The sequence below is a fragment of the Platichthys flesus genome, chromosome 10 (genome assembly GCF_949316205.1).
Source record: "Platichthys flesus chromosome 10, fPlaFle2.1, whole genome shotgun sequence".
NCBI lineage: Eukaryota > Metazoa > Chordata > Actinopteri > Pleuronectiformes > Pleuronectidae > Platichthys > Platichthys flesus.
Genome location: NC_084954.1, coordinates 15192786 through 15207946, shown reverse-complemented (window position 1 = coordinate 15207946; position 15161 = coordinate 15192786). Strand labels below are relative to the sequence as shown.

Here is a 15161-nt window from a genome sequence, read left to right as displayed (position 1 = left end):
AAGAAATTCGATATTATTTTATAATTGATTGGAAGTTAAAGTCATAATAAGCCAGAGGTTTTTTTTTGTATCAGGCTTATATTCACTCCCCCCTTCGACTCACTCTTGACCCCGCTCACCCGGGTCCTGCAGCCGGTGGAGGTGTTTGCTTTACGCACAGGGCGCGCGCCGGAGGAGGAGTTGACAGTGGGGCTGCGGGTGGGTGACAGTGGAGCGGCGCGCTCATACGCACAGAGACGCACCAGGAACACCACTGACACCACTGACACCACCGACAGCACCACCACCTCCACCAGCAGCAGCAGCAGCAGCCACAACCTGGAGACACCACCGCCTCACACCGCTGTGCTTAGCCGGGGATGTGACATGACTTGTCCGAGTGAGTACACTGCCCATCCATCATCCCCTCCTCACGCACTCCACACACATTTTACATGTTGTCGCTGTTTTTAAACGAAGCTTTTACGCACCTGTAGCTGTACTTTAATACTGCGTACATGTGCACGTGGTTCATCTCCGACCGAGGCATGTGCGATTGTGCACGCGGACGTGCAACTCTGTACATCTTCCTGTGGGAATAGTGACTGAATTACGTGATCGATCTGACCATTACTGTTTGCATGAAAAGGTTAAATGTGGCCCACGGAGCTTTAAGGCCCGCGTCTGTTTATTTTCAGAGAAATTCTGAGGTTGAAGTAAATATTAAAAAGTGTAAATGTGAAGATGCTGTGGGAGGAGCTCGCTCTTTCTCTCAGGCCAAACATGTTGACAGCCTCAGACCTCAGTTTCACTCAGGATCAAATCAATCAAAACACTATTGTCTTCATTAAAACATCAGTAATCTGAGGTTTCCTGTCGCTCAGCTGCCTCAGAATTAGTTCAACTTCATCTTCATGTAAATCCTGGCTGCTGTTGTGTGTCTCTAATCCTGATCACTTTCACCAGTCTCACATATAAACAATGGTCAAATCTCTGCAGGGGGATAGTCGTTTGCAGCTACTCTACTTTTAAAGTGACTATCTCCTTCTATTTGAAATGTCAATTCACCATTTAAAGTTCTTATTGCACCACAGGACCTTTAAACACACGCATGCACGTGCAGATACATTTAAAACCATAAAAGTCAAATCATTAAAACAAACTAAAAGTGATAATTATCATGTGACAGCAAAGCTTGATCAACACAGTCTTTTTCTTCTGGTCTTCATGTTTCACTAACTTTGTCACGCCACGTGTGTGATCGAGTGTTGGCCCAGCGCAGCCCTATTCTTTATTTGTATCAGATCACATCCTGTCAAATCAACTGTCACACACCAGGGATTTTTTTTTTTTTCTTCTTCATAACTGAGCTGATAAGGAGCAACGATAACAGCAGCAGCAGCAGTGTGGTCTTTCATAGCTCACAAACATCTACATGGTGCGTGTCAGAGGAAATCCTGCACGGGGGCAGGCCGAAGGGAAAAAATATGCAGAAATGTGATTTATCAAGTGCGAGCAGTCACGTCAACAGGGAGGGACGTGTGGAGGAGAGATACTGCAGGTGTCGTGAGAGAGTATCACCTCTGTGTGGTTTAGGTGTGTTGCTGCATTGTTGGACCAGCTGCTACTATGACTAGATGACACGATTCACAGTAAATGAGTGATTATTTAATTGAAGTATAGAAATATTTAAAAAAAGTTTGGGTTTTTATAACTCAAATAAATAGCTATGAATTTGAAATTTGGATTTGTACTGAAGTTTACTCGTATTTGTAATCAAGAACAATCTAAAGTGCGGCGCATATATATACATTTTTTTCTTCTTCCCATTTGTTCCACCTTCTGCGCAGTGTTGATTTGAAGTCTGAGAGCCGGGCTTGATCGTTGATTTAACTCCTCTTTAAGGAATTAACCTGACAGGTGTTTGAGTCAGATTCTCATTTATTTAGTCGTTTGTTTTTTGCCTGAGAAAAGGGAGCAGATGCTGTGTGATCTGTGCCACAGTGGAGGCACTATTGCTGCACATCAATAGGCCTGTGATGATCAATAGGGATTGCGTGATGTTTTTGCATTGATTATAGAAACGTGAGCCCATGAATGGAACCGGATTCCTCTCCGGGGGTTATACAGTTCCTGTTCTGCAGAGAAAAACTGGAGAGCAGCACAGCGACATATATAACACACCGGGGTTTTGTTTTTTTCTTCTCCATGCATCACTCTGCTGGTAGACCTCAACTCCTCCTCACTCACTCGTGTTTTTTAGTCAAGTGGCTGATGGGGACGGTTGTCAGGCCCCTCGTGAGTTTCTGAGAAGTGGGCAAGCCGCTGTTCCCCCGCCGCTCGCCTCGGCCAAGTGCCTTGCCATTGTCGGACCGCTGGTTTCTCCAGTAAGATGCCATGGTAAGCTCCGCTCTTATAATGTGGGGATACAGTAACACGGAGACCCTCACCGACTGTGAAATGGTATCTGCATTCTCTGCATTCTTACTGGGCTTGATCAACAGTGGAACACGGGCGCTTCTAAAGCCGGGGTTAAAGGAAGACAGGGCTGGATTTTCCGCTGCTTTGGAGGCATGATGGGCTTCCAGAATTTGAGTTATGGCTTGAGATCATCTCTCACAGGTGGTGAAAGGTTCACAATGGTCCCTCACATGTAGCACGCGCAAATGGAGCTAGTGACACAGCTCAATAAATACATTTACTGTCCTCGATGCTCTGAAAGCTATTGGTTTTTTTTCTGAAAGTGAAGTGCTGCAGATGAGTGCTTGCGGGAGATTCTGTGGTGTGGCCGGGGCTGTTGTCGGATTTTACTTTATGACGTGTTTCACAACAGCACAGGAAACATTTTGATATCTTTAAATGCATATTGTGGAGTTTTTTTCTCCCCTCTTTTTTCAAATCTTTATTTTCAACTTGTGGGATGTCAGCTGCTTGGTGAAGTTCTCTTCTGTTATTTGTGTAAATGGATTTCTTAAGGCTTTAATATAAAAACAGCCTATTAATGCAAGCTAACAAAGAAAGATGGGACTGAGTGCTCGTCTTTCTAAAATAAAAAAAATTACAATGTCCCTCTTCTAAAAGTAGATACAGAGAAAATAGTTATTTAACTTTTCTTATTATTATACAAAAGCTGGCATTGACAGATTCCCAGTAACAATCTGTGTTTAAATTCGAATTTAAATGTTTATGCATCCACAATTGTACATTTTATTTTTATTTAATTGAGATGTGAAACTTTGTGTTTGCTCACTCTTCTCCCAGCTGCGTCGCTGCATGTTGTTCATGTGATAGGTTGTTTTGTCTGTGTGCGTATGTGTGTGTGTGTCTGTGTGTGTGTTTTTGTGCGTTGCATGTTTGGATCCCTCCTCCCTGGTGCTTCGCCGGCCCCTCTGTCTCTTTAAGTCCTGCCCCTCGGAGCCAGCCAACAGCAGCTGTTCCATATTCATCAAGCCCTTGAGTCTTAAAGAGCCCCATCCCGACCATGGAAAGAGTCATTCTTCTCGCTCGCACTCTCATGCTCTCTCCATCTTAGCGCTCATCCCGCTGCCTGCCTGCCTGCGCTGCTCTCTCTCTCTTTCTCTCTCTCTCTCTCTCTCTCTCCCCCTCTCACCCCCCTTTACCTCTCTGTCTATCTGTCCCTCCCCCCTCTTCACTCTCTCCCTCTCTCCCTCCGTCATACACACGCATTCACTTACATACACTCAGACACACACTTTTTTCCTCTCTTACCCGCGCATATATACATAAACACACACACACACACACACACTCACACACATGCTTACGCACACGCGCACCCACTCAATCCATCAGAGTCCAGCATACCTGTGCAGGCTGGGGGGGTGCGGTGCCGGAGGGGCTGTTGGGCAGCGTGCTCGTCTCTGAGGTCGCTCTGCTGTCATTCGGGGGAAGAAGCCGGTCTCAATTGTTTTCTCTTTCCTCTTCCTCTCATTCCTGGAATGCTAAAACTGGACTGATGGACATTTCAGAACTTTGTCTTCCAGACCCTCTCAGCTATCATAACCAGTAGGTGCACCTCCTTGTCTTTCTTTTCCTTCCTTCACTTCTCGTTTTAACCGCTCTGTTGCAATGTACTTTTGTTCCTTCTTCTTCTTCCCTGTCTTTCCGCTTCTCTTAATCTTTTTTCCTTAATCGTTACCTGCTCCTCTTATTTTTGTTTTATGTTCCTTGAACCCTACCAGTCTGGTCACTTAACTTTTTCCTGTTGTACTTCTCTTTTTCTGTCTTCCTCTTTCATTCACCCTCTCACTTTCTTAAACTTTCTCCTGATCATTGTTTCAAGGGCTTTTGCATAATGTAGGGCTTTAACAGTAAAGAGCAACAGGGCAGGTGCTACTGTGATTTTGTGTGTGTGTGTCTGGGTTTATTTTCTGAATCCATCATGTACGCCAGTCTTTACAAATCTCATTCACAGCATGGCAGATTGATTTAGTGTGTAATTTTCTTTTTTCCTAAAGAATTTTGGGGGTATCTGTCTGGTTGTGTTAGGGGCTTGTTTGCTGATGGCTTTGTTCCTATAGAGGTGGCCGCCCGGGGAGAGGGGGAATCATATTTTAAGGAGATGAGATTAACGGGAGTCCGTGGAATTGGAGAGGATGAATTACACACTGTGATATGTGCAGCCAGGGAAAGACAAATAAAAGGAGCGTGTCGCCTCAGCATGTCTGTCCCATGCAGACAGCGGCGCGCGAGGCTGCTGGGACAGTCTGGGCTTACGCCACATTACAATGTGATAAATCCATCAATAACTTATATTTGTTTCAAATGAAATTATATCAACTTTGTGAGAAAAATCAAATTTTTATTCATATTGGAAGCTGTTTATATGTATTTAATTCCACGCCTGTAATGTGTTTTTTTTCATACATGTATAAACGGATGAAAAGCCTTTAGACTTTAACACTAGGATTGTGTTGCAATACAAGGATATTTTATTAAATCGGTCTTTGATATTTTATATAGATATTAATGATAAAGTGTTGTGAGTGCAGAAATTCTGAAAACCAGTCAGATGTATTTAGATAATTAAATATTTCCATCCACTGAAGGGTTTGCTTATAAATGTCTAGAAATTGGTTCCATATTCCACACTTAATACTTTTTTACATAAATGACAAATTGCCTTCTTCCAACTAGTCTTTTCATGTTCTCAATATTATCCAAGTCCGTCATAATTAAGCAATTTTAAAGAAATACAGCCAGTGAAAATAATTCAGTGTAAATTTGTTTAAGCTGAATTCGGTATGTGTGTTGTTTTACTGCACCACCTTGTTCACAGAACTTTACATTGAGCTTGAATCACTGCAAATTCCCCAAAAATCAGTTTTACTTTTCTCTCAGTTGCTCCTTAATATAAATTTATACAAACAGCCGAAACATAGTGGAGATTCCTGCAACACGTCAGGTGCATAAGTTCAAATGTATAACATATCTTTAAATTTAAAGACAAACTTAATATTTATATTTAATTCTAAGCTATAAGCAGTTATTTGCACCACCCCAGCATTTATGTAAAATAAACATAATAATCATTTGGTTTTAGGTTAAATTAAGCTATTTCATTTTCCAATTATTTTCCCTGCAAATGCAGTTTCCATCAAATACAGAATCATATTAATTAAAATGAGGAGACAGGTATTTAAACATTGACACATTCTCTATGTTGTATTGTAAAATCATTTGTTTAAAACATGTTTCAGTTTGAGTTGACGTTGACATTTCTACATATTAATTTCTTCAGTAATATATTTCAATTAATGATGTTATAATATTTAGTAATTTTTTACCCAAATAATACAGTTCTAATATTATAATTGTATTAGAATTTCGAATCGCCCCCTAACATTTCTATTGCTATGGAAACAATCAAAATGTAAAATAACAGTGAAAAGAGCTCTGAGCTATGTGTTCAATGTGTAAATTAGAATTAATTGTATTGTGTGTTTATTTCTGGTAGCATGTGGATCTGGGGGAGTATTTTTCCCACCTCCTTAAACTAAAAATCTCTCTCTCAACAGCTCATGTAGAAATGATCACAGTGAATTAGTGTTTCCTGTTTGCTCTGTAACAACCAGTCATTTGTGGGATTCCTCCAGCATTGGCCCGGGTGGGCTGCTCACTTTGCCTCGGCAGTGGCTCCCCTCTGCTGATTGGGCAGCAGTGTTTGCAGCCATATCAGGGCTGGAGGTGGCCGTGATGCCCGGGTGAGGGGATTATGAGGACTGTACGTGCTCCGTGTAATTAGCACAGCGCTGTTGTGGAATCGTCACTGTGTAAACTCCACAGACTGACCTGAGGGCATCGCCACAGCCCGGGACTCAGGCTGAAACAGAATAGAGAGACACACTCGCCTTGTCTCTTTGCAAGCGGACAGTATTTAGAAATGCGTGTGCATGGAAGTGATTATCAAAGAGACACTGTATTTGCTCAAATTTCGTACATTACTATTATATGCGAACCGTTGCAACCCAGCCTTTTATTTACTCCTCGGCTCATGCGGCCAGACGAGTCGCTCACTGTACGAGTTTGACAAGCTTATTGTTCACCTTGTGTTGCAGTAGCTGTTTGTGCCACTCAGAAGTGAGCCACTGCTGAGGACTGTCAGTTCAGATTCCTCCGTGCTCGCTTGAGAACACACACACACACACTCACACACACTAACGCGTGCCGCGGTCTGAGCGGCAGCGAAATTGAGATGTGACTTGTTTCTTCTCCTAAATGTTCCATCAACAACCTTAAAGCCCCGGGCAGAGCCGCTGATGTAAACTCACCACCCCGCCCCGTTTCCCCTTCGTGAAATAAGAGCTATAATGTCTTTTTTCAGAGAAGGAGAAAGAAGTTATCGCACAATGATGAATTAGATTTCAATTTATTTGACTTCATTCCCAGCTTGCTGCATTAGAGGCCTGAAAACACCCCGTCCGGCGGTCCGTCCGCCGGATTCTTATTAGGTTTCGGAAAACAAGGCGAGGGAATTGCATTAGTGTATCTTAAGTTAAAAGCTCTTTGCTCTTTGACCAAGTGTTTCATTGTTATTGGGTTAATCAGATTTTTGCTGTCTTCATGGAGATGCTATCGCAGGCTAGGGGCAGTGGTGGGTAACCAAAGCGGCCGCGCACAGACACTATCCAGATGGGATCAGCTTACGGTAATTTGGTTTCAGAATACATTACCAGAAGAGGCTCCTGGCCGAGAGCGGCCACCCCCCGCCACGAGCCAGGAGCCGGTGGCCTCCGTGGCTGCAGTGACCGGCCAAACCACCTGTCCCACTCCCGCACACAATGAGCTTTCAGGAGGTGTTTGGATGTGTGGCACTTTACTGGAGAAAACCAAATGTTTAGAAATTCTATTACGTCTGTCATCCAATTCTAAATCCCTCTTCCTTATACCAACAGGGCTTTGTTGTCCAATTCATTAGAGAGATTCCTGAGTCCACTGGCCACGCTGGAGCCCTCTCATTTCTGGTATCTAGTATCATTACTTTCACTGTAAATATGTCACTCAGGGGGGGAAGGGGAGGGGGGGAGGGGGGAGCATGTTGTCCCTCTCCAGGCCAAATGGGGGATGCAGAGTATATTGACACTCTCTGGATGTTCACTATTCTGTGGCTGCAGAGCTTTCAGGGCTCATGCTTTTTGTTAGCACTGAGGCTGAGCTGCCACATCAGACCCCACCCCCGGCTGATTTATCACCCAGGTCAATAATTGGGGGGGGGGGGGAGAGAAAAAGAAAAGCATGCAATATTAATTATATCATCAATTCATCTGAAATTCTGTGTATAAAATCTGTGTTGAAATAGTCCCATTGCAAGTATGTTTCTGTTCCTAACCTCCAACATGGCACAAGTATCATAGCCGAACACTTTCGAAGATTTTAACATTCTGTCCTGAGAAGCCGTCTGATGTTAGGCCTCAGCTGCCGCACCTATTTCACGGCTCCCACCTGCACCGAGCAACCACCGCCTGTCACCGCACACGCGTCCCTCCCGGTTCCTTGTCCATGGTAACCTTGGACACCTCCACCGCAGTGTGAGAATCTGTTTAAAAATAACCAGGTCCATTAGTCAAGAAGGATAATGCTAGCCTACGTGGGCTCTCATGCCCTTGTGGCAGCAGAGTGCTATCACTGACACGGTGCGTCAGCACTTCTTCCTGTTGCTCCACACTGAAGGGCTCCTCTTCATTTACACACACACACACATGCATACACGCACACGCACACCATAGAGCATAGAAGTTGAGAAAAATAACTGAGTCAAGAAAAGAGCTGTTATCATGATAATGCACTTGACAAAAAGCTGTAGACCGTAGTGGAGAAGTAAATGAGTTTCAAGAAGTCATCAAACTGAGAACTCGAAAAGTGAAGTTGGACGTGTTTGCTGAATCGTGCGTGTTTCGTAACCATTATCATTTTGGTGACGTCTATTCTGACTCATAAAATCTCTTTGGAGTAAATTTCAGGTCCATTAGTTCACACGCGGTGAGAAAAAGGGATGTAGGTGGGTAACGATATGGGTGTTTATCAGTGAAGGCTATTGGTATTGAGCGGCCAGTTGTTTGAAGGTTATGTTTCGGAGCAGTAATTGAAATGCAAAATAACATTAGGATCGATGGTTAGCTTTGTTTATTTATGAAATCAATATTGAAACCCTCCGTCACCGTGGCAGCTCTGATTCCCACTGACAGCTTCACCAAGTCTCGTCTGCGTGGCACCGCTCAGCCTCACACTCATTACGGCTCTCCCACCAAGCTTTGGTTAAAACCAAATAAATCATCACTCCTTGTGGGAAGCTGCGATCTAGTGTTTCAGGCGTGTATGTTTAAACACACAATCTGTAGTTTATACAAAAAGATGTGTGAGAAGACTCAGCGGTGTTGGGGTGTGTGAGGGAGCGAGAGAGAGAACAGGCGAAAGGAAGAGAGCTAGTGCTACGATTGCTCCCCCCTGATTTGCCCAAGGGAAGTAGATGTGACCAATAACAGCCATTAACATAGGCGTGTGCACAGGGCCAGCCATCACAGGCCTAGTTTCTCTTTGCCGAACAGCCATCTCTATTGACGTTTCTCTTGATCCATGTCTAATATGCACCGCTCCTATTACAGAGATAACCAAATAGTACATTTTAAATGACACAAACACTCAATCTTGTGCTTTAGAATATATTTTTTCTTTGAATCATAACGTGAATAATAACTCACATGGAATTTGCATTTCAAGACTTCACTAAATTCTGGCTTTACCCACAATACAAGATAAGGTTTTGAGTCCGTTTAGTTCAGGATCAACATTTTAACGTGCTTGGTTCCAAATCCTTCAGCAATTCGACTACGACAGTTAAATACAATATATTTAAAGACATAAATAGGAGTAATAGCTTGGCTCTGACTCTCCATTACAGAAAACGATTAGAGAAAATGCTCATTAGACACATTAACTGCGCTTGTCTCATTTCTTCTATCGGGGATGTTTTACTTAACTACTATAGTAGCCTCATCCGATTTTGTTAGTTCAAAGTGTGTGTGTGTGTGTGTGTCAGCGCATGCCTTCCTGCTTCCCTGCCTTTAAACTATACAACTTATTGCTCAGGTGCGTGTTTGTTGGTCACAATAAAACACCTCCTTATGAGTGCACCCCCCCTAAGGCCCTAAGTGAGATGGAATGGTCACATCGAGTGGCTGCTTGTTGAACCTGCCACTTGGAGCCTCCCCCGCTTCCTCCCAGTGCGTCCGCCGACACCAGATGTCGTGTGAACATGTATGTTTAGATGCCCCCCCCCCGCCCCCGCCACCCTGAAAGGAGATGCATTGATTCAGGAAATACTCCCAAAGTTTAATTATTCCTGAATGGTGTGGTGGTGGATACCAGCGTATATATCAGTTAGGCCCATCCGCCTTTTTATCGCCAGCACTATTTATGGTAAATGCTGGAAGAGATGAGCCTGTAAAAAGCTGGAGGCTGCGGCTGTGACTGTGTTAGGCGGCGTCGGAGCAATAGTGTTTTCCGACATCAATTCATTTTGCTGCCGTTTGAGTAATGTGTCTAAAACAACATTTTAAATGTGCGAAAATGAAGTCAGAATTTGAACTTGATGATCATGCTGTATCCTGCATGTTATTTTAAACTCAGCGCTGTGCCCTGATCAAACACCGAGTGTGAGCCTGCACCAATATTTACACACGTGATTGTGTTTGAATTATTCCGGACACCTGATAAACCTGCTAATTTTGGCCAGTTAATTCAGACTTTTATATATATATATTTGTGTGTGTGTTAGTGTTTGTCTGTTTATATTTGGCTCTTCCTCATGATGAAGAGGATAATTTATGGAGCTCTTTGTTTTAAGCAGGTAGAGTCCGTCCGTCCGTCGCCCCCCCCCCCCCCTAAACAAGACCAGCCTATCAGAAGAAGATTAATGAAGTAATTTCATGCATGGCTCTATGTCTCCGTCCCCCTGCACGCACAGTCACTGTGTCTAAACCTGTGATTTACACTGGACTGTGTTAAATAGCCTTAACCCTTTATAATAATATCTCTCTCTTTGTTGTGATACACACACACACTGCAAAAAAAACACAATCAGGAATATCCTTCCTCTGACCAGACTCTTGGATCTTTGACTGATCCTGAACATTTCTAGTGAACCGTTTTTTTTTTTATTTTGCTCAAGTTTTCTGGGTTTTATAATCTCTCCCTGTTTATTTTACACAAGAAACATATGTAAGAGGTGTTAATATCTCAAAGCTCAATCTGAAAAACGTTAAAACACAAAACCGTTAGGAATTATTCTTGCAGCGTTAATCTGTGATGGTCAGTTAAAAACTTACTTTTTAATCATTCCAATATTGTAAGTAATGTTTACAGTAAAAAGTTAAAATACATTTTTTGAAAGCTTTATTTCTGGCATTTGGGGACAGAGAAGGAACAGACGCAGGGTAAACAGACAGGGTCGTCATATATTGTGATATCGGCCCCAGTATCACTAATGTATCACACAACACCAGGTTGTGTCTGATGTCATTACACACACCAGTCGTCTTAATGTCACAAGCTCTGCAGGAGAATTTTTAAGACACTAAAATGTCTATAATCAGAAACAGTCTTTTTTGCTCCCTGCACTGGACTATAATTACTTTTTCTACTTATCACGAGCCATTGTAAATTCGTGTTGTTAAATTATACCATGGTCTTACCTCATAATGGATGTAATGGAAGCTAATCTTTTCTAATGAAAAGGCCGAATTAGAAATTTGATCCCAAATGTGCTGCTCGACAGGCTGGACTTATCACTGGAGCTTTTTACATATACAGTGTGATGAGCTGTCTAGTTCTGCAGGGAGCTTCCCCACCGGGTCTGTGGAGGATTGTTAACTCTTTACGCTCTGCAGTCTGCAATTTAAGACGTTTTCAGGAACGAACTCCGTATCTGGACATTCTCTGGAGTTTGTCCTTCACACCTGAATAACGCAGCAGGAGATTCTCAGCACGGACGCGTTCACAACACCCCAGACGCGCAGTGTACAGTCCATCACCACTGGCGTCATCCCTTATCACAAAAAGCTCTCTGTCGCGTGTCAGAAACGGCATCACCCCCCCCCCACTTGCTTGTGGTGAATCGTCCGGAGATTCTCCTGCGGTTTTCTCACATGTGCTCATTCTGTGTGGCGGGGGAAACTCCGGAGAAAGTCCTGCAACCGCTTACTCACATTTGCGTTCTAACACACAGCCCCTCCGGAGAGTATCCAAAGATTATCCCGAGTTCACTGCAGGTCTGGGAGCAGCTTCTCACATCCCCCACTGACGATAGCTCTATCATGAGCCATTTGTCTCTCCCAACATCCTGAACTCAGCCCCTTTATAAGAACTGGATCTGCCCAGTGCGGCCCAGACAGTTTACGTCAGACAAACAGCAGCGCCTGTATCACAAGAGGCCCTCGCCTTTCCTCCCAGCAGCCTCTCTAGCACAGGAAGGAGCGGGAGGGGCGAGATCAATAGATGTGATCTGCTTCTTGGCCAGCGCTATCTTGTGGTGCCGCTGGAGCACGGGCTCATGTTGTTGTAGTGGAGTGAGCTCATGGCTTTATAAAGACTTCGGTGACATCGCTGTGGTGCGGCTAAATATAATCCTCTTCTGGAGACTGAAAAACGTTATTGCCCGAGCCGCAGAGCAGCGCGGTCGCAGCCCCCCCCCCCACACACACACCAGTGGTAACCCTGCACGAGCCCCTAGCCTATGGACTATTGATCCGGGGCTCTCGCTCTCCATCGGTACAATAAACACGCTCTGTCTGTCTCCCCTCTCTCCGCCCCGCATGTATCGCTTACTTTCTCTTTTCCTGTTTTTCTGTCTCCTCAACTTCCCCTTTTGTTTGCCTCCATAGATCCGCAAGTCATAAATCTCTGTCAGCTTCTCGCAGAGTGTCTCGCATATCCGTTAATAAAGAGGCGCCTCCCCTGCCTTCAGGTCCACCCCCTCTGCTCCGTCCACCCGCTGCCAGAGCAGGACTAATGAATGAGAAACTCCTAAATTAGGGGCCTCTCCCTCGTAGATTAGAATGGGTCCCCATAGAGGGCCGGGCTTGCCTCCAACCAAACCACAGCCGTCACCCCCCCCCCCCCCCCCGACACAGACCCACACACAACATATTTTCATATTCTGTCTGCAACACAAACTCAGACCTATGAGCTCATAAGTCCATGCTGCGTCCGTACAGACACACACACACAATTTGCCCCAAGAGTCTTTGGCCCCAGAGTCCCCTGATGGTCATTAACCTGGAAACCGTTGGACTCAGAGGAGTCCTCCAGATTTCAAGTGTGTTTTGGAATCTCTATTCCCCTACTTTCTCCCAAGGGCCACCCCTACTCCCCTCCCAGAGCCCCCAGTGCCTTTTCATTTACATTATCCCCTGTGAGAACACACAGCGTGCACCCTTGGTGGCGTACGAGCGTCGGTGTATTACTTAGTTGGGGGCTGTGCACATTTTCAGCATGCGTCTCCTCCGCTCTCCCAAATATGAGTCCCTGGCTGCGTGTCGGAGCGGTGAGAGGTGGCAGTGGCCCCTGGAGGAGAGGTCAGCGTGGCAGCTGCCACTGGTTTGTGGCTGTGGCGGCGAGGCTGAGCCGGGTGAGAGGAGGTTTGTCAGGAGCTAATTGAGTTCGTCCTACCAGCGCTGACTCTGGGGCCAGTGGCTTATCAGGCCACATCGCCTGGGGCCCTCCAGACAGATCTGCCCCTACTATGGCATCTGATATCACCATCACCCTGCCTGCAGATGTCAATCCCAACTCCCACCGCCCCTTGTTCCCTTCCACTTACCCAGTCTGATCAGGTAGCAGGGATGTGACACTCTGGGATGAGGTTAGTGAATGTTAGAAAATGATGTTTTTTGGCATCTGGTGGCCTTGAGAGGTAAAAGGACATCAGGAATTTACTCAGTGTTTGAGCTCAGCAGCTATGTAGGTTGGTGAAATACACATAAAAACGGGAGCGCACTGTCAAGAACAGCTGAGGCTCCGCTTCTAGCAGGAACCTCTCAGCAGGACAACGTACAAATTGGCTCAATTAGATCCTGAATGTTCCGCATTCATATACGACAGAGTCACATGACGATCAGAGTCTTGCTGGCAGGCGAGGGAAGTCTCGAGACGCGAGGAAAGGCGCTCTCCTCCTCGGTTCTCCCCTCAAAGTCGAGGAACAGCAAGTGTGAGATGAGCTGCCAGATCATTAGTCCAGCTAATCCTGGTCACAGCAGCACCGGTGGAATGATATTAGGGATCTGAAATGCTGTTAGGAGGGCTGGTCGGAATCAGATTAAAAACCAAACTGTGCGGTGTGCCTTTGTGGGCCCATAACCCACTACTCAGCATGAATTTTGATCGGTACAAAGGGAACAAAAGGAGGAGGAACAGAGAGGGGGAGTAAAGGAGCGAGCGAGGGGAGGGATACTGTATCTTAGACGAGCGCCGCTCCTTTGGTCGGCCAGGCAGCAGAATTTGAAAGGCTCTTACCTTGAGGAAGGAAGTGTGACAGAGAGAAATATAGATTTTACAGCGTCAAGTCTCAGGTAGTTCAGCAGACCCTTTCCGGCCGGCTCTGTCTGGGTAGCACACAAGCTAATTAGCACCTGCCCCACATATTGAATTATTTATCAGGACCATTGCTGCTGTCAAACTATTTAATGTTCGTAATTCATTTTCTTATACAATTGTATTTATAGATTTAAATTGGACCTGTCCCATTAGAGATTAGGAATATTTATAGAAATATTTTTGATTAATACGGCAGGTTCAAGTGGTTAGTATTCCCTCAGTGTCATTAATCAATATATGCAGCCTTGTTAAAAACATAAGCATAGCTGTGGTATGATGTGTCATAGCAGAATGAGTTAAGGGGATTCTAGCCAGCACATGTATTATAAATGACCACATTGAGCTGGAGGAGAAACAGTTAAGACACTTATGCAATTATGCTAAGTGTCACCCTGAGGATGGCCTTTGAACCGGGGTTAAGCTTACTCTGAATTTGTGAAATAAAAGCTAAATGGAGCCATCTTGTGCTCTTGCGTTTAAATATATAGCCTTTAATAAGCCAAGTGCAGGTGCCCCCATCACACAGGTGCACATATCCATCTGAAACGGAGAACATAAAGCAGATGAACACAGAGCCACGCGTTTAATTTATGGGGATGCAATCTGCATTCATTATCAAGAGCGGCAAGTTCTATTTCAGAGAGGCATGAAATTGATTCACTTTTTCAATTTTCTGTCTGCAAGGACATTTAAGAGTACAAGTGGGTCATTTTTTAAAACAGCAAATCTGACTAAAGTCCCACAATGTCATCGCTAATAGTCACATATTTTATGTTTTGTTTGAATTGAGAGGAGCCGAAGGAAAAGTGTGTCGACGGGGATTTTTGTCCCGCGGAGTGGTAGTTGTGTATCAGCTTTATATAGCGGAGGCGTTATATCGTAAGAAGAATTCCAGGAGTACTCAGGCAAAGGGCTTATTCCACAAGGTCAACGGTTTTAACAGGGGGCATTTTTTATTATTTATTTTAGCAGTTAACCTTTTTGTGAATTTCCAGAAGTGGTAGGCACCTGGAGCTCCGATGAATATACATGACAGCAGGGAAGGAAACGCGGGAATGAGATTTAATTTGACA

The 15161-nt window shown here is 44.5% G+C and overlaps 1 protein-coding gene across 4 annotated transcripts in view; it reads left to right on the top strand.

The window, feature by feature from the left end:
- The first annotated feature begins 252 nt into the window (after positions 1 to 252).
- esrrb (estrogen-related receptor beta) overlaps positions 253 to 15161 on the top strand; it is a 45827-nt gene continuing 30918 nt past the window's right edge. For 2 of the 4 annotated variants that reach the window (XM_062398110.1, XM_062398109.1), the window contains exons 1-2: positions 3455 to 4005; positions 7395 to 7463. In XM_062398110.1, the coding sequence (XP_062254094.1) occupies positions 3956 to 4005; positions 7395 to 7463 (119 nt within the window). In that variant the 5' untranslated portion in view covers positions 3455 to 3955. Of the gene's footprint in view, positions 380 to 3454; positions 4006 to 7394; positions 7464 to 15161 lie in introns of those variants that run through there. The other 2 variants (XM_062398112.1, XM_062398111.1) reach the window with 2 other exon arrangements.